The 19,985-nt window shown below is 52.0% G+C and overlaps 1 protein-coding gene across 2 annotated transcripts in view; it reads left to right on the forward strand.

The window, feature by feature from the left end:
* Vav2 (vav guanine nucleotide exchange factor 2) overlaps positions 1-19,985 on the forward strand; it is a 173,676-nt gene that overhangs the window by 23,376 nt on the left and 130,315 nt on the right. For both annotated transcript variants that reach the window (XM_087899823.1, XM_087899824.1), the window contains exon 2: positions 15,969-16,085. In XM_087899823.1, coding sequence (XP_087755949.1) covers positions 15,969-16,085 — 117 coding nt within the window. The remainder of the gene's footprint in view (positions 1-15,968; positions 16,086-19,985) is intronic.

Consider the following 19,985-nt stretch of genomic DNA (forward strand, 5'->3'; position numbering starts at 1 on the left):
TTTAAGGTAAAGGGGGGAGGGGCGCTTGGCTTTCTCTGTTTCTTGCTCTGCCTACAGATGAGTTTGCTAGGGACCTGGAATTGGGGCTCTTTGGCCCGACATGGGTATTCCTTTGCTGGAAGGAACCCCCTCTCTCATGTGATGCACACCTTTAATAAGCCCAGCTGTCACCCTCCTGCACCTGACTAGAGGTGAGGCTGTGCAGACAGTCTGGGTGTCCACATGTAGGGAGACTGGAGGAGGCATGTTGGGCCCAGGCCAGGGCAACTATACCCACCTCCATGGTGAGTTAGGGGCACTGAGGTGCCAGTGAGGAGCTTCTGGATCCAACATTTGGTCACTTCTTGTGTCACCCCCAGCTCCAGGCTGGGCAAAGCATTGCAGCAGCTGGGCGGAACACCTCTGTAGTTCATGGCATTGCGGGACAAAGATGGCAAGTTCCTTAAGTCCCTTCCCTCTCTTTGTCTAGGAGAGGTTGTTTCTATGTTGAGAGAAAAAGTAAAAACCCACTTGCCCCAGGCTCCTTCCTTCCCTGTTCACAGGTGACAGGACCTGGGACCCTTCCTTAGCATACGCGACAGCCCAGAGTGCAAGCCTGGGTCACCGTGTCTCTGCTTTACCAAGATGGCAGTGGCTATCCTAGCTCAGAACATGCTAGCAAGAACAGGAGGATGAGAAACCAGAATTCCTGGATGCCTTGGCAGGAACTCTGGTTGACTGTGGGACCCAGGGTGCCAAGGGCAGATGGGAGGCTACTGTTAGTACTTCCTGCCCTTCTCATGACCTTGAGCAGATGGGGTCAGTACTGAAATACCAGTTTTGGCCCAGCTTTCTTTCCCTGCCCTCTGGGCCTGGATGGCCCCTCACATGCTGGGCTCCTTTGGACTGGGGCCTGCGGGTGAGTCTGCAGCTGTGAACATTCCTGACCTTGGCTGGCCCACCTGTTCCCCTGGCACCAGTGGAACCCTGTCCCCTCTCCCCTGCTTGGGTGCGGGGCGCTGAGGGGCCTGAAGCTAGTGGGACTGGAATTTCTGGAAAGTTCAGTGTTTGCTGACTGTCAGGGTTTCATGGGCCTCTGAGAAAGGGAACCTTAGAGGCTGGCCTTGCTCCAGGGATCCCCTCCTCCCACTTCCAGCCCTGAGAAGAGCTATGGTCTAAGAGCTAAGGCGCCATACCTGCTTGTGGGGAAAAACCAGAAACAAAAGAAGAAGCCACGAACTCATTTTGGCCTGAGTCTAAGTTCCTGAAAGATTAGGGGAATTCCTCAGGCTGGTGGGGGTGGCAGTGTGGAGCTGTGCCCTTGTTCTCTCTCTCTCTGAGAGACAGAAGAGTAGAGAGCCTCTCCATTGACCTGGGAGACTCAGAGATCTGGAGAACTGAGGGCCGAGGTCAGAGCAGGGCCCTGTGGAAGGAGGGGTGGTGTGAGGGGACCAGAAAGGTCACCGAGGGCCTGCTTTAGAGAGCTGGGGAAAGACCCCCCTCTAAATTCTGAGGAAGTCTTCTTGACTCCCTCAAGCTTTTGCCCTGCCCCTTCCTAACTCAGGGAATGATAGAGCTACTCTGTTGGGGTAACTAAGGCTCTTGGAGGGGCAGAGGCTTGCTCATGTTCAGCAGAGTTCTGTCCTGTGGTATGTCCTCAGTACCATCTGGCCCTAATCTTGAGAGTGAAACCAGGCAGAGGGGTAGATGAGGGTAATGCTCCTTCTGACTGAGAATTCCCAGGGTGCATTTCGCTAAGTCAGGGTACAGAGATCTGGAGCAGTGGTTGCCACTGCTGACCGAACAACTCTGAGCTCCCAACTGTGTGGAAGTTTTTCCCACATAACAGAGCCAGGAGACTTCAGAAGCAAAGTCTTTGGTGAACCCTCTAAACTGGCAAAGTTGATAGTGACCCTCTGGGGCCTCAGCGAGAGACTGACGGAAGCCTAGAAACCCAAGGAATCAACTCGGAAAGCTTCTAGGATGCCCGTAGCGGGCATCATCCTGCAGAGCAGGACTCAGGTGGCCTCCTCTCTGCTCAGGTCCTCAGGGCGACCGTCTGTTGGGGCAGCAGAAGGGAAGGACATCCGTCTTTCTTTTTCCTTGCCCTGTTAAGCTTGTGTTTACTGTACACAGGAGTAAAATGAAATGGAATTGCATTTAAGAAACAGGAAAAACATGCTTACGTACCGTCGACCTCTTTGTAGTCCAAGATTATTTCCCTGGGTTTTTTAAAAAAATTTTTTATTAGACACTTTTATTAGTCATAACAGACAGACAGACAGACAGACAGACACACACACACACCTATCAAAGCGTGTGCACAGGCACACCTACTACACGCTTCCAGGTGTGCGCAGGTACCCACTTGTCCACACACAGAGTGCACACACACACCACATACCAGCATTCCAGCTATGCTCACCTAGCCATGTCAGACACGGGAGTGGTTTCCCCATGAACTGAGGGGTGTGCAGCCTGGCTGGGAAAGATGAGGCTTAGGCTACCTGTAGCGGCAATGCCTTGAGTTGTCACGTGTGGGAGAGTCACCTGCTGGTGTAGGAGCGAGAGGATGCTTGCAGCTGCCTCCAGGTGCCCCACCCTCCCAGGGCAGACATTATTCAAGAAATTGCCTCCCAGACCTGTTTACAGGCGACCTGATGGGGGCATTTTCTCTACCAGGTTCCCTGTTTCCAGATGACCTTAGCCTGTGTCACGTTGACAAAAAAAAAACTGACCTGCTCAAGGTGACAGCCCCTGGTAGATGGGTTTGTGTGCAGCCTGGAGTCAAGGTCCCCGAGGGCAGGATTTCTCGGGCATGGGTGGTGGAGAAGATTTAAACCAGAATCTCTGCCTGGAAGCTGGTTGGTTTTGTTCTACCCTTTCCTGAGTGACACACTGCACCAAAGGTATCTGCAGCACAAGTGAGATATCACCGTGTCTGGTAGGGGAAGTGGGAGACTGGACCCAGGCAGGGGTCCCTTGTGGACTTGGCTATTCGGAGTCCCAGATGGAGCCTATCCTGGGCCCTCAGGTGGGTGGCCCAGTGTCTGGGACCTGTGAGCAGTGTGATGCTTGAGAGGGACGGGGTTGCAGAAACCAAGTTGTGGAAACCAGTTTTTCCTTGGGAGTCAGTCCTTTCGTTATTGTTTAGATCCGAAATGTCCTCTGAATGTTCATATGAAAGGCTTGGTGGCCACTGCTGGGCTTTGGGGTCATGAAGGAACTCTGAAGACTCCAACATCAGGGGAGATAATCCTGGAGAGGATTGGGAGGCTTTACTGGGAGGGGAAGTGTGGTGGGGAAGCCTTTTCTTCCTGTGCCTGGCTGCCTTGATGTAGCAGCTTCCCCTGCTACACTCTAGCCATGGTGCCTGGGCATAAGTCAGTCCCAAAGTAGTGGCCAACTTCTGAGATCATGGGCCAAAGACCTTCCCTCTTTTAAGTTGATTTTCTCAGCTGTTTGTCACAGCAGCTGAAGCCCAACTGTCAATCTCTTCCTTCCTTCCTTCCTTCCTTCCTTCCTTCCTTCCTTCCTTCCTTCCTTCCTTCCTTCCTTCCTTCCTTCATTCCCCCATTCACTCTGTGATGTTCGCTGCGAGCCTGCTGTGTTGAGCCTCTGGAGTGTGAGGTTAAAAGCCCTAGGATGGCTTTGGCCCAGCTGCCCCTGGAGTGCCCACAGACTAGGACACAGAACAAAGGCATTTAGGCGGTTTTTATGCTGGAGTCTGACTCCCAAACCAAGGTGTGAGCCACACTTCCCCTGGGGGCTCTGGGGGAGGCTCTGCCTGGCTCTTCCCGCCCTGTGGCTTCCGGGCTGTGTCATGATAGTCTCTATAACCTTCTCACACCTTCTCTCTAGTACTCACTCTTCACAGGGCTGGCTGACTCAGTAGAGAGCTAGGGTGCTAGTCTTGAGATCTTGAAGTTATGTCTGGGAAGATCTGGTTTCCAGAATAACTCAGCAGTAAACTTGGGGTGGGGGGAGGAGGGGAGGGAGGTCAGAGCCTGCCTTTGTGAGGGACTCTATTTAGAGTACTTTGCCTGTGATGTCACTGACAGAGTACTCGAGGATCCCTAATCATGAATTGCGACCTTTCCCCAGTGGGATGGTATCAGGAAGTAGCCTTGGAGCCACTCAGATTTAGGCAATGCTGTTGGACAGAGTTTTCATAATGGGCCTGTGCCCTTGTAAGGGTCTCCATCACACCTCTCCAGGTCTGCTATGTAGGGTCCAGGGAGGAGGAAGCAGACCAGTTTGGGAACTCCTGCCAGAACCCAGCAGGACAGAGGCCTCTGTATGTCCTCAGGCCTATGTGGTTCCCTGTAATTTGTACCTTGGTGTTCCCTAGTTTAGTGGGGCTTGCGGTAGCTGCCGGAGCTCGGGGACCTGGTTTCCGGAAGCAGCAATATTCCTTGTACCTGCAGAAGGTGGTGAAGTCTCTGGCTTCTGGGTCTTGCCTGGTAGCTCTTGCCTAATGGCTTAGCAGCCCTAGTGTGACTTAGTGTGTCAGGTAGCTTTCTGTCACTGTGGTAAATACTTGAGATGTCAAGCTAAAAAGAAAAGTTTGTCTTCTACTGTGGAGGTTTCAGTCCATGGGTGGTTCCTGTTCCTTCACTGGTGTGGTGAGACAACACACTGTGGCTGGGGGTGCCACAATGCATGCGGGAGCCAACACCAGACCAGGGGGCAAGGCAGCAATAGCAAAGGGACAGGAGTTTGGAGGGATGCCCCCGCAATCCCCGTGCTCACAGTCAGTGCCCCGTGCTCACAGTCAGTGACTAGGCTTCCCACTAGATCCTACCCCTTTCTAAGAGATTTAAGGGTGGTGGTGGCACACACCCTTAATCCCAGCACTTGGGAAGCAGAGGCAGGCAGATCTCTGTGAGTTCGAGGCCAGCCTGGTCTACAGAGCTAGTTCCAGGACAGCTAAGGCTGTTCCACAGAGAAGCCCTGTCTCGGGGGGGGGGGGGGGGGAGAATGTATGAATGTTTTGTCTGCATGTATGTATGTATGTGCCATGTTCATGCTTGGTGTCCATGGAGGTTTATAAAGGGAGGTGGACCTGCTGGAGCTGGAGCTGCAGATGCTTATGAGCCAGCTTGTGGGTACTGAGAACTGGACAGGTCCTGTGCAAGAGCGGTAAGTGCTCTTAACCACTGAGCCATCCTCCAGCCCTAGGCCTCACCTCCCAATAGCATCAAGCAGGAGTGGCCAGACTTGACAGATGGGCCTTGGGGCAGCATTCTAAATCCAAACTATAAAGTCACTCCCATAGGAAATGACTCAGCTGTGGACTGGTGACGGCCTTGGATAGGTGAGAGACAGGTGTGGAGCAGTGTTGTGACAGGGTCTCACTCAGGTCTGTGTTCAGGCGCCACAAAGGGTTCACATTAACTATTCCAGATCCTGGTGGTGGGCATAGAGAGCAGGCAAGGCTGCCTGATTATCTCTGGGTGCCAACGGGATCCCCCGGGGTTGTTTCCTAGTGATGGGGACTGGAGGTATCCCTGGGAGACTGAGGACAGTTTCCAGGGTACATCCAGCATCCCCCGCAGGGACTGTAAGTGAAGTCACTCAAAGCCTGTCCCCAGTATTCCCAAAGGTCAGCTTTGCCTCTCAGTCCCAGAGGATATCTATTTACAGTTTACCCAAGAATTCTGACACTTTGCCACACGCACGGCCTTCCTGAGCCTTTCTTTTGTAGTGGGGCGGGCTCCAGTCCTACCACCTCATAGCGAAGGGCTGTTGGCTCTTGGCTCCGAATCATGTAAGAATGTTTGATTTTGTTCGCCTGCTTGGGAGCTCCCCGATGCTACTGTTAGGATTTTCCTACCACATTTTCAGCTCAGCAGGATGGGGGTAATGGCAAGACTCGTCTGTGCAGATGGGAGAGTGATAATCCGACGTGTGCCAACCATTAAGGCGCGCATTTGGCTTTGATGTCAGCGCGCGCCATGGGGAAAGAACAGCCGAGAGTGTTCCGCCCGGGTCTGTCTGGAATTGGATTGTCCAAATTGCACAGGAGAAAGGGTGCTTAGAGGAGAGAGTTGTTCTCCCAGAGTGACCTTGGAGGCCACTTTCCAGAGGGGAGAAGAGATGGAGAAGATGAAGAGGCAGAGACCCGGCAATTTCACGGGCGGCTTGTGGGCTCACATTAATGGTCTGGCTGCTGGATTGCCGCAGAGGAGGGGGTGAAGGAGGTGGGAGAGTTGGTGCGAGCTTGGCGAGGCAGCATCTGGGCTAATCCCTCAGAACCTTGCCTGCCTAGGAGAGCTGGGCAGCAGAGAGTGGGATTTGAACCCTCGGGCAGCATTCTGAGCCGGCTTAAGGAAGATGCTTATACAACAAGATACTAGAAAAGCAATTTCCTGCTAGCTTTATAGAAAACCTTTTGCTTTGAAAACCCTGACCTTGAAGTCTTGATACTGTGGGCCATTCTTATCCTTGAGGCTCAAACAGGCCATTAGCCACGTAGAGGGTGGAGGGTGGCTGGGCAGAGGGCCGATTATTCTTTTGGAGCCCCTTCGGCTGCGTTCAGGCTGCATCCTCTGAACTCAGGTGGCAGTGACTGCCTGTTAAGTGTCTGTGGGTTGCTAGGGTCTCAGAGCCGAGCACAGAGTCTCCTGCCTGCCTACCTGCCCGCCCACCTGTTCCTCTCTACTTCTTGCTGAGTGCTTTCGTGAGTGGCTCTGGTACCAGGTATGGATGATGAAGTGCTTTGAAGGCTGAGCCAAGCTTAGTCTCTCTCAACTTCCCTTATCTCTGGGTAAGTGGGAGTCTCTTCCGCAGAGAGCTTCATCCCACGACCTTTGGAAACTGCTCCCCATGGCCTGGGCTCTGCACGTAGATGGACCCACGTGGCTTGGGATCTGGATGCAGTGGACCCACATGGCCACGAATGACAGACTCTGGTTTCATCCCTGCTGACAGCAGCTTGGGGGCTCCAACAGTGCTCAGCTCTGGGAATCCAGAGGGAGCTTTTGTCAGCGGGATGCTTGTGCCTGTGATGGGGGCCTGGTGACAGCTGGGGTTTGAGGGCTGGGTTGGAGTTTGGGGTCCTGGCGTGGATCACAGTCTTGTCAGGTTTCTGCTCACTGTGACGCAATACCAGACACAGCTCAAGGGAGAAGGATTCATTTGCTTTTAAGGTTTCAGTCCATAGTGGCAAGAAGAGTGTTGACCTGAGCATTTTCCTTTATCTCCTGGCCAGCAGGAGGGAGGAGAGGGGAGAGAAGTGGAGAGAGAGAATGAATGCCCCGTGTCCTTGGCTTCCTCCTTGACTCTTTGATTCCATCCAAACTCTAGCCTGTGGGGTAATGCTGACCACATTTGGGGTGGGGGTCCTTCTCCCTCAGTCCTCTCTGGAAGCACCTCCCAGACAAACCTAGAAGTGTGCCTTAATACTCTGCTGTATACTTCAGAATCCAGGTAAGTTTCAGTTAAGGCTCCCATACTCCAGCACCCTGGCTTGCCCCACCCCCCCGTCTGGGTAAGAGGGTTGATCCCTGAGTCATTTCTACATCATCAGGTCAAGGGCACATTAGAAGGAAGGAACTCAACAGCGGTATGATGGGCTTGGCGCAATGCCTGGCTCGGTCTGGTGATCATCTGGCGCTGTTTGTTGTTGGAGGAGGTAAAAATGCCACCTGGCATTTAAGTACTGATTGTGAATGTCCCTGCAATATGGGAGCCTTGGGACATGGTAAAGGAGGTGCATCGTAGCCTGGTCCTTTCTCCTGCTCTGTTGAAGAAGCCCAGCCATCTCTGGTGTGCTGCTTGCTCCTGGCAGGTGGACTCCCTCCACGGAGGACATGCAGACCCTCATAAGGGTAATAGGGGGCAAAGCCTGTCCCTGGCAGACCTGTGGTACAAAGAGAATATCACCTCCCCAGTTCTTACTGGACTGGCCGCTCAGCCTTCCAGCCCTGTGCAGAAGAAACATGGCCTGGAGGCACTGGACTCTTCCCCAGCTGTTGGCACCTCATCTGGGTGATGTGTCTGCAGCTGAGGAAGCATCCAGGAAGTATTCATGTTAGACCATTCAGACATAACACATCCCTATGCTCCTTAGATCAGCCCCTCCCCGTCTTCTCTACAGTCTGTTCCCTGATAGGAGCAGCGGATAGGACTCTTCCCTGGGAGCATCACGCCATCTCAACTGTCCCACCACCAAGGCCTGCTGGGGTCACAGTGATCCTGGGGACAGCCTGGAAGGTGCTGTGTGTGTGTGTGACTGTAGGGTGGCGTTGGACAGCCTTGCTGCAACCGGTCCCAGCCTGTGTGCCTCCGTTTCTTAGTGCAGAGGTTGATGGTTTGTGTGCTTTGTGAACATCCAGCCATTTGTTTACCGGCTCCTGAGTCCCTGAATGTGCCCTGGGGATCGACTGGCCAGCTTGTCACCCAGGACCACCATCTACTCCAAGAGTCCCAAATTTGATCCGTTCCAGCAAACTAGACTTATTAAATAGTAATGATGCTGTTTTAAATGGTTTTGGAATGAGCGTGGCATAAATAAAGCAAAACATTAATTCGTTTTCCTATTTCTTATTGATCAAAGTCATCCCCAGCTGCCAGTCAAAGCTCTGGTCAGCAGGACCCAAGGCTCCGGGGAGGTGCGGTGTCACCCCAGCCGGAAGGGAAGGCCCTGGAAGCAGAGCTGTCTTCACTCCATTTGTTGAAATATTCTGCGAAGACTGCCGGGGGCCGCGGGTCTTCTCCCGAGCCTTCCTACAGAGCAGGGCAGTTGCATACGGTGGTCTCTACCTTTCAGAGGCCTTGAAAGAGTGCCATTCTGTGTGTGTGTGTGTGTGTGTGTGTGTGTGTGTGTTTGGTGCCACAGCCACAGAACTGCTCTGCCACCCTTCCTGGGTGTGGCCTTCACGTTCCTCCTGGGCTTGTGATGGCTGTGGCTGGTCTCTGGCAGACCCTCGAGTGCACAAAAATGGGGAGTAGGACTTGTGGGGACTGGTGAGCAGAGACCCTGAATCTGTCCCCAGGGTTTCTGGGTAGCTGTTGTCTTCACTTCTCCCCCTGGGTGGCCACTCTCAGGACCTGAGAGTTTATAAGAATATGGTAGAGGCAACAGGCTTAACTCCACCAGAGTGGATGGCTGGTAGCAAGAAGGTCCTGGCCCACACCTGGTGTGGCCTAGTAACAGCTTTTATAGCTCTTAAGGCCCTGATAAGGTGTTGGCCTTATCTATTCCAAACTGTTCTTTTTTTAAAAATTATTTATTTTTATTTTATGTGCATTAATGTTTTGCCATGGTTGTTGGGTCCCCTAGAGCTGGAATTGCAGACAGTTGTGAGCTGCATTGTGTGTGCTGGGAATTGAACCTGGGTCCTCTGAAAGAGCAGTCAGTGCTCTTAACCATTGAACTATCTCTCCAGTTCCCCCAATCCTCTTCCAGGGCCCTTCTGTGCCTGCTCAGAAGGTAGTCTAGGTCAGTTGTTGCTTATTCTGGACGAAATGGCCTAGTATTTTGGAGGGGGCGGGATTTGTGCTCATTTTACAGACTGGAAAGTTGAGGTATGAAGAGGACAAGTAGCCATCAAGTGGGAGTAGGCTTTGGGCACTCCTTACCGGTTAGGCCAGGCTGTCCCCACCACGCATGGCTGTTATGGGTCTATGCCAGAATGTGGCTGAGTCCTGGGGGTTGGGAAAGGTGGGGCAAGGAGGAAAAATTCGTGTTGAGAGCTCTGTATGTTGGTGCTGATTCCCAGGGGTGTGGGGGTGGTAGTGAGGAGCTGGAGGTGTGAGAAATGATGAGGAAAGCCCAAATCTTGCCCTGTGGAGTTCCCTGTCATGCCCCCCCCCCCCCATAGTCATTCCTGGAGCTTAGCTGACCAGGGAGCACCAGACCAGACCGGGACAGGCCTGGGTCCAGATCTCAAATCATACCACCCTTCTCATGTCTTAAATTTCTGCATCTGCCAAATGGGTTGAAAATAAAAGCTTGACAGGATGGATTACAAGCACATGAAAGCCCCATGTCTCAGACTGGGAATGGTATACGCCTGCTAGTTGACTATTATATGCAAAATGGTTTAAATAATCTCGCCGGCCGGGACTGGGTCTGTGTATAAGGGTATAAGGGTGCAGGGCAATGGCTGGGCTTCTACTCTCTGTACCTCCATGGTACCTGCTATAGACATAATTTTCCTGAAAGGATTGGTCTCTTCTTAAAACAAAACAGCAGCAACAACAACAACAAAAAAAAAATCCTCATGTTTTCTTTCTGCCCTGAACCCTGCACGGGATAACTTAACAGTAACAACAATCTGGTTTTGGAGATCAAAATGTCTCAGATCTGCCGCCAGCTGTGTGGAATCCTGGCTAGTGAGCTTGGACAGGCCAGGAGGGGACTTGGAACCTTAGCTTCCTTATCGCTGCAGTGACTTGGGGCTGCTGTGAGCAGCTCAGTGGGGCTCTGGTCCAGCGCCTGGAGTTCTGGAAAACCCTGTACAGTGGGGCTTTTGTGGCTGTCATGAGTCAACCATGGGACCACTCCCAGAGGTCCGAAATGGAAGGGGCTGGTGCTCTGGGCGGGACCTTTGCTGCGGAGCCAGAAGCCAGGTCTGTGTTAGACAAAGGGTAGTCCTGGGCACTCTGCTACCCTTTCGTGGCTGCATAGGGCGGGTGGGCTTACCGGTAGATATGCCATATAGACCCACCCTCCCGGGAAGCAAGGAATCCCCATCCTTGGTGGGGCAGAACTATGCTGCTGCTCTGGCTGTACACCCTGGCCCTGGGCTGGTCTGCGAGTGAGAGCATTGGGCTATGCACCGGGTCCGGATCTTCCAGGAACATGTTGTCATCCTGTCTGTCATGCGGTTAGTGCAGAAACCTGAGATGTGGCCTCGGTGATCAGTGCCCAGGCCACCTGTGTTCAAACGGCACCCTCCAGGCTTAGGACCACGTCCCTGTTGCCGGGACAGACTATGTCAACAAGAGCGGTTTAGGGAGAAGGTTTATCTGGCTCTCAGTTCCGTTGTTGGGAAGTCAAGGCTGCAGGAACTCGAGTAGCTCCTTCCGTCCCATTCACAGCCAAGAGCAGAGGGGAATGAATGGATGCTTGTCTTCCTTCCTAGCTCACTGTCTCCATTCTTAGAGTCGGAGACCCCAGACCGGTGAGTGGTGGTGCCCAGAGCCAGTGGTTCTCAACCTTCCTGACGCTGTTGGGCCTTTAAGACAGTTCCTCATGCTGTGGTCACCCCCAACTGTAAAATTATTTTCGCTGCTACTTCATAACTATAGCTTGTTACTGTTATGAATTGGAATGTGGATATCTGTGGTGTCTGATGGCCTTAGGTGACCCCCGTGAAAGGACCATTTGCCCCTCAGAGGGGTTGCGACCCACAGGTCGAGAACCACTGATCTAGACGCTCCCTTCCCGGGTGATTTTGACAATTGAAACTAAACATGGCTTCAGCTAAACTAGCTGTGTGGCCTCAGGCTGATGACCCCCCACATCCCCCCTGTTCTGGTTCTGCTTTTACGTCCACGTCTCGGTGCCGAGCATGGAGCATCCACAGAGAATATGCCCTGCAGGACAGGCCTGCCCTCACGCTGGCAGCATGCCACGAGCCCTGCAAGAGTGATGGGGTCTCCACAGCCCTTAGGTTACCTCTCCTGATGGGGCTCTTCTTCAGACCGGAGAGGACAGTTTTATCGTGGTCAGTTGCTTTCAAAGCTCCACCGAGAAGTGGCTGTGGTGGGGCCCTTCTGTGCTGTTAGGCTTCCCAGTGGCTCACATGTGCCCCGCCCACCCAACCCTGGCCATAGCTGAGTGACAGATGACAGTGAGCAGCAGTCAGACTTCTTGTCCCGCTGAGCCCGGGGAGGTGTGTGGCTTGGAGACTGTGCCCCTGTGCTAATGTGATTTCAGCCTGATTAGATCCACCAGGAGCTGGGGAGCCGAGACAGGAGCTGCGGACGTTTCCAGCAGTCTACTCTGGGGCCCCCACCGCCAAGGCCCCACTAAGCAGGGCTGTTTGGTCAAAAGGTGAACCCTAGGGAGGGTCAAGGACAACAGGAGGTGCTGGCCTGTGCCCTGAGTGTTTAAGCAAACACAGTGGCCTGCTGCTTGCCACCCCGAGAGCCCTATTACTCACAAGGACACTCACCAGATTTCCTAAGCTTGAGTGTTGCTTCAGAACACTGTGAGGCCCTTGGCTGCCTTGTGAAGGCCCTGAAGGCCAAACCAGGGCAATGACAAAATGCTGTGCACCCCTGATGCAAATAAGGCTGGGTTGGCTATCAGGTGTTCCATGGCTGCAAATGACAGCCCCATCAGCTTAACCAAGAGCGGGGAAGGTCTGCCTCCGTGCCGCCATTTGCCTGGGCCTCACTCAGGCTGTGTCCTCTGTTCTGAGACAGGCTGCAGAAGTCTCAGCCTTCTGTCTTTCTCTCACCTCCAACCTTCGGGACTCTGTCTAGACTCTGAGCCAGTCTCTACAGTATAGGAGTGAGTGACTTTAACTGGTGGGCTTTGGCCTCACGCCCTCCTGGTACTCGGGCAGTGGGGCAGGAAGGGATCTGAGCTGCACTAGCAGCAGCCCGCTGCCCTGCCTTCATGGGAACGGAAAGGGACTGACAGCCAGCATAGCCCTGTCCTGCCCAGCCAGGTATTCGTCCCCACACCCTTGCCACCCTGGGCCTCAGTTTTCTTAATTGTATATATGTAGAGAGAGGGATTTAAGGGTGTTTCTCGTAGGCATGGACAGCAGGTGACCCTATGCCCGCAGAACTCTTTCATCTCAAATGCCCTTCACTCTGCACCAAATAATGGGCTCGTTCATGGCCCCCGATGGTGTCTGCTTGTGTGCCAAAGTCCTTATTAGCTTTCTGTCTCAGTTTTCTTTTGTGTTAGATAAGATGGCTCCTAGGACAATGGCACAATGGCAGCGATTAAAGACATAAGCGAACAGGTCGCGGGAAGCTTCTCATGAAGGGAGGCGAGGTGGCATGCCTGCTGGTGGTAGATCCTCATAAATCTGTCCAAGACCTTTGTCCTCGTCCATGCAGACAGCCCTTGCCGGTGTGGCTGTTTTCCAGGGGCGTGGCTCTTGAAGGTTAGGTTACCCAAGTGGTCACTGGTGGGGGTGGCGATAGGGTGGGTCTAGGCTGAGGCTGGGCCGCTGGGATACTGGACCGTGCTGAGCCCTGAAAGGAAGCCTGGCCTCGCTGGCCATGATTATGGTTGGGACCTATGTAATTAACTCCAAAATGGGAGGCCGGGGAGGAATTAAAATAAACGCTTAGTGGAAATTAGAGAGGAGCTGTGGGCAAAAGATAGTTGAGCCAGGCTGGAAGCTCAGTGCTCCGTAGGGCAGGAGGTGGCGCCGGGGGCTCTCGATGTAGTGTCTCCCCTCGTCCCAGTTTCCAGGCTGGGCTATGTGTGTGCTCTGTTGCTCCCTGCGGTTGCTTTAGCTGTGCTTCTCTGCTGACTTGTGCCACCTTGCTGGCGGAGGCCAGAGACTGGGGGCAGGGTCTGAGTGTGCTGGTTTTTCTCTTGGGCTTCTGAGGGAGACTGTGCCCAGGACTGACTCTCTTCCAAGCTCTGGTGACTGTGGTAATACTTGGTGTGGCTGGCTTGCAGCAGTCTCATTCTTGCCTGTCTCTCCCCGCGTCCATCACCACGTAACCTTCTGCCTGTGGGTCACGCTGTCTCCATATCTTTCTTTTTAAATCTTCTACTTGTGATATATAAACATCTGTCATTGTAACCATTTTTTCCTTTGTTTGAGTTAGGGTCTTGCTCGATAGCCTAGGCCAGCCCAGAATATGCTATCTTCCTGCCTCAACCTCCTACAGGAGTTGGCTACCACACCTAGCTCTACCATCCCCATTTCCAATCATGCAGCTTGGACTTTAAGCACATTTATAGCAGTGTGTGTGTGTGTGTGTGTGTGTGTGTCTGTGTGTGTATGTCTGTGTCTGTGTGTGTCTATCCATCACCAGGATGGCTCTTTCCCAGACTGCCACCACTCCCCACCATTTCTCCCCTAAAATGCTTTCTGTCTCTGAATCTAGATTCTAGGACCTTCATGGGAATGGAATCCTCTAGGGTCAGGTGCTGTTCAGCACCATCAGGTTATAGAAGACAGAGAAGTGAAGCACTTCATACCCAGCGATTCTCAGCCATGCATGGCCTCTAAATTTCACTGAATTACAATAAAATTAAATGGGCAATTCAACTGTTTCATTTGAACATTTGAAGTACTTATTGGGTCCATGTGTCTAGTGGCATAGACTGTATGGGACAGAACAAAGGATATTGTTATAAAGGACATAGTCATTTTAGAATGTTCTATTGTAGAATTCAGTTCTAGGCTAATGGAAACAGAAGACATTTGACAGCAATATCCGTGTGGTCCTGGGTTGGACACTCTGCCATATTTCCCCTTTCTGTTCCCCTCCCCCCTTCCCTTACAGCCTTTACTTTTTGTTTTCTATGAAGGCCATCTGGTTGTCCTTTATGTAATATAGTGTGCAGATTGGGTGGCATTCGTGTTCATTTCTCGATTTGAGCGTGCTGTGAACATGTCCAATGATGTCATTATTCTAGGCTATGCGTGCTCAGGTGTTTAGGGATAAAGCATCCTGTGTCACAATTTATCCCAAATGTTATTTGGAAGAAATTACTTGGAGTGAGATGGAAACAGACAGACAGACAGACAGACAGACAGACACACACACACACACAGACAGAGAGAGACAGAAAGAGAGAGAGAGAGAGAGAGAGAGAATTGAACCAGGCCAGTATTACAGTGTCATCTGTGAATGGTGACATCTCAGCCAGGGTGGTGGGCACTGACCCAAGGCAGAGTAGTGGTGGCACAGGACAGGGGAGGGGGCCCTGTATGCTCTCAGGAGAGCTGAGGCTTATGTTGTTTGTGATTCTGGCCCCGTCGTATCAGAATCCATTCATTTGTCTACAAACTGCTGATGAGCCAGGAACAGGCTTCCTGAAGTTCACTTGAGATTAGTAGTTGGTCCTGTAGGTGGGGGTTGATTGGCCTAAAGTCCTAGGTTGTACTGGGCTGCAGGCGCTGGGTCCTTGCCACTCCAATGCTATACTCAGTTGTGTTGGGTCCTAAATGGCTTCTTCATACGATTTGGCCCCTGCCTGCTAACAGAGGACAATCTCCGCCTAGCAAGTGCCTCAGGAGCTTGGGCCACTGTTTGTCGTTTCTCAGACAAGATGCAAACCAGGAACCCAGTGTTCCAAAGCCTGTGCTGGGGGCCTTCTCCTCTCTGCCTTTCAGTTTCTTTAAATTTTAAAAATTATTTCCAGGTTGTTGTTGTTTTTGTTTTTGTTTTTTTTTTGTTTTTTTTGTTTTTTTTTTATAACAGTCCTGGCTCTTCCTGCTTCTGCCTCCCGAGTGCCACTGCCTCACTGCCTCACTCTTTCCTAATTTTAAAGTGTAATTCATTAATGTGTATATATGTGTGCCTGTTTCTATGTGCACTGTGTGCATGCAGTTCCCACAAAGGCCAGAAGAGGAAGTTGGGTCCCCCTGGAACTTGACTTACAGGCTGCGTGAACTGGATCTGGATGCTGGGAACTGAAGCCCCATCCTCTTAAAGAGCAGCACATGCTCTTAACTGTTGAGCATCTCTCCAGTCCCTCCTCTCAGTTTTTTACAACTGATTCTCCACAAGCTGATGGTCTTATCGTCCTTCCCATACAAGTCAGGGTCAGAGCTGCACAGGATTACGCCAGGGCAGGGTGTGGGTTAGCCAGCTGTGATTTGATGTCACCTGTCACCTACACACCAACATGAACATAAGAGCTCCCCACCCTGGGAGTACTTAGGCTGCAAAGCTTCTGGGCTCCAGTCCCCCTCCCCAGCATGGAACAGGGGTTTCTCCTGCTGCCAAGACGCCTATTCCCTCTGTCTGCATGCACGCGCAGGACCTTGCGGCTGCTGTGATGTTTTCTGAGATGCTGTCCCCTTACTGATGCCTCTTTCTCTCTCTAGTTCCTGTGTTTGAAGAATATTCGCACCTTCCTCAAAGTCTGCCACGATAAATTTGGACTAAGGAACAGCGAGCTGTTTGACCCCTTTGACCTCTTTGATGTCCGAGACTTCGGGAAGGTGAGTGGGCTCCTCGACACACGCGCTTGCACTGGGTCACGTGGGCCGCACAGGCTGGCTGCCCGCCAACCCCGTGCCTGTTGAGCTGTGTCACTGATGGGAAGGTGCTGAAACCAGGCGTGTGTGACAGGGTGGAGCAGAAGGGTGGATCCTCCCTCTCTCAGTCAGGGGAACCACCTGCATCTAAATCTAGGGGATGCCATTAAAAGCTGAGAGTGCTGGCCACCCCCTGGTGAGAGAGAGGAACCTTAGGCCAGGCAGATGCAAAGGCCGTAGAGGCTGTGACTATTGGTGGCTTCCTGATGAGAATGGGTGTGGAGTGATGACATTAGGTGCCATCAAAAATGTTGGTAACTCATCTTTTGTTTGTTGTTGTTGTTTTTCCCCTGAGACAGGGTTTCTCTATGAGCCCAGGCTGGCCTCAAACTCAGAGATCTGCCTGCCTCCCTGTAAGACAAAGTCTGATGTAGCTCAAGTCAGCCTTGAATTCCATAGGTAGCTGAGGATGACCTTGAATTTCTGGTCATTCTGCTTCCACTTCCTGGGTTCTGGGGTTACGGGTGTTCCTTACCACTGGTTTATGCAGTGGCAGGGATCAAACTCGGGACTTCATATATGTTAGCTAAGCGCCTTAACAACCAAGTCATGCCTCCAGCCCTCTGTCACTCTTATTGGGGAGAATCGTGACTGTAATGTCTTTTGGTTGGGGCACGGGGGGTTGAAGTGCAGACCTGTAATCTAGTTTGTCTCCTCAAGCCTCTCTGCTGCCCGCCCTTCCCCCCACAGCTGACTTGGCCTCTGAGCCAGCTGCTGCTGCCTGCTGGTGGAAGAGGCAGAGGCCCTCACTGCCCTGAGGATGATCCTCAGGGACTGGGTGTTTGGGGAAACAGCCCACCCATCCAGGATGTGCTTGAGAGAGCAAACTTTGCAGTTCTAAGTGTTGAGAGACCTGTCCCTCAAGGGGCTTCCCTGCGACATGGTGTTCAGAGCCAGATCAGTGCTCAGGACTAGGTTTCTGGGAGCCACTGGCCCCAGCAGGTCTCTATGTCCTGGGAGTCTTCATTTTGAGTCTGTTTCTATGAGTGTCAAATTTTTAGAGGTTTCTTTCAGCTATAAAAGCATATAGAGACCACTGCAGCTCTGACTTGGGGGACCAGGTCTCTAGCTATCAGCAGAACTTGGCGCCATGGGCGTGATTTTGTAGGTTTGTCAAGCATGCAAGAATGAAGGGGTGGGGTGTTGGAGATTTGCATTAAGGTTCCAGAAAGCTGCCAGGACCAGGTAGTATGTAGTAAGGTCTCTGTAATGTATGGAGGTCCTGACTGCAGGGCAGGTGCAGGGAGTTTGGTGCATTATCATGCACATACAGAATTGTGTTTCCCTCTGCTGGGGTGTGTGAATGGTGCCCTGCTTGGTATTCCGTGAGTGGCTTTTCAATCTGATAGATCTATTTGGGACTCTCTCTTGGTCTTGTTCCTGGAAGTGGTTGAGGTGAATTTGCCACAGCACTCTGGGTAGGAGGAGCTGATGACTTACACACACACACACACACACACACACACACACACACTCCATACCCCAGATGTTGAGTAACCATATAGAGAAAAAGATGGGAACATCCAACCAAACCTATGTTTTGTTCAACAGCACAGCCCTGGAGTGTTCTGTGTATAATTTCATATAATTTCATTTTGATTCTAATTTGCTATGGCGGAATGCATGATGTAAGACACATAAATCTGGATTAAGCTCTCATCATCCGTTCGGCCAACTGTGTGGTCAAGCTGTTTATGAAGAAGGGTTGCCCTTGTCATTGTCAGCAGTTTTGACAAGACAGCTCTCTGACCCTGCAGTGAATGCACTGTGCCTGTGCCGTGCAGGGATGGAGGGGCTACACCAGGGCTTTTCCCCTTGGCCTCTAGCCTGTTTCCCTGGCATTGCCCCAGCATATGCTTATGGGAAATGGGAGTGGATTGTGGACTTGGACCTTGAGTCATCGGGTGGGGTGCTGGGGCTGGAGGTAACCCTGCTGTGCAGACCCTGTAGCCAAGCTAAGGGGTGGAGTCCAGTCTCATGCTCTGCCCCACAGGAGCTCCTAGGACCCCCAGCCCACCTCTGCCTGTTGCTGCTTCAGTCCCTGTCCAGTCCTGAGGGTGCACTGGGCGGATCAGGCTCCCCTACACCGCTGCTGGGTGAATGGATAACCTAACCCAGTGCCCTTAGACCGGCATTTCTCAACCTTCCTAACTCTGTACCCTTTAATACAGTTCATGTTGTGGTGATGCCCTACCATAAAATTATTTTTATTACTATTTTATAACTGTAATTCTGCTACTGTTATGAATTGTGATGCAAAGTCTGTATTTTCTGATGCTCTTAGGTGGACCCTGTGAAAAGGTTGTTTGACTCCAAAGGGGTCGAGATTATGGTTGAGAACCACTGCTTCAGACCCTGATGTGTGAGACTGTGAGAGGTGGGAGGGAGAGAAAGAGAGAGGGAGGATGGGAGTGGGAAGTGCCCAACAGGGTAGCCATTGTAGTGTTCCCTCAGATAGAAATTGACGCTGCTACCATTGTCTGGTCACCAGTGCTAGGAGGGGCCAACCCAGATTGTCACAGGGAGGTGTCAGCCTCTCCCTTTGCATTTTTAAAAAAATGATTTTGTTTGTAAAAGACACAATATTTGCACCTTAGGAGGATTAGAGCCTGGTAGCTAAGCTCTGGAACTCTGGAGCCCAGCAGGGTGGGTGTGTCTCTGATCTGTCTTCACCAGGATGCAGCTTTGGGATTCTCCAAGCCCCATTTGTAGATAGCAGGGGGCATCGCTTCCAAGGTCTGTCCAGAAGAGTGTGAATCTTGGTGCCTGCTCCGCTTGCAGCCAGCGGTGGTCCGGAGGCTCTGGCTCTACATGGAGCTGACCTGATGGCTCCTGCACCTGCCTTCTCTCCTCCAGGTTCTGTTGGGGTTAGGCTAGAGAGAGCAGGACTGTCAGTTCGCCTGGGTGAGGCCTGACCCTTGTGTCGTCTTAACGCTTTGGGAGGATTGTGGCTGGCTCTTGAGGCATCGCTTGAAGGAGTCCGCAAGGAAATGAATCCTGGGGTTCTTGTCATTTTTAGTGTAAGTGTTTTCTTCCTGTTCTTGGTCCTTCACCCTACCAGTTCCAGCAAGTCGTGAGGGATCCAGAATTTAGTTCCGGAAGTGTCTTTTTGGCTGCCTTCCCTGGTGTTTTTCCGAAGAGTTACATTAAAGATAATAGGTTTTAGTTCAGATAAGTCCTGTCCTGGAGATTGCCAAGGGTAGCTGGGCTGCATGGCAGCCAGGCGCTGACTGCGGGTCTGGGGCCAGGCAGTGAGGTGTCTGTCCATTTAATGATGTACTCTGCTTGCCTTGTCCCTGCCATGCGGTCTTTTTCTCATTTTCATGTGCCCTATCTGGGCTGTGACTGTTTTGTTGCTGGGACTTGGGGTACAAGGGACTGTGGACACTTCATTGATGACCACCCATAGCTTCTTTCTGGGAGTTCAACAACAACAACAACAACAACAACAACAACAAAACCCTTTGGAAGTTTGGTGGGGACCCTGGAGAAAACTCTGTTTGCTTTCTTTCCCGATTTCAGCTCCTAGACATTACAGATCATCAGGACAGCAGCAGCGTCACCCTGTGGTATGGCACTGTGTTTATGACCTCCTCTGTGCTGATATGTCTCTTCATTCTTTCATTTTGTGGAACAAGAAGTTGAGGCTCACAGACACTGGCCAGCTTCCGGCTCAGGATCAATGGCTGGGTAGCTTTTTTTTTTTTTTTTTTTTTAAGATTCCCACCTCTTCCACGTCGGCACTGGGAGGTCCAGCTCCATTGCCTGCTGGGCTGTGGTGTTCCTTAGCCTCACATCTACATC

The sequence above is a fragment of the Myodes glareolus genome, chromosome 21 (genome assembly GCF_982192425.1).
Source record: "Myodes glareolus chromosome 21, mMyoGla1.1, whole genome shotgun sequence".
NCBI classification, from domain to species: domain Eukaryota; kingdom Metazoa; phylum Chordata; class Mammalia; order Rodentia; family Cricetidae; genus Myodes; species Myodes glareolus.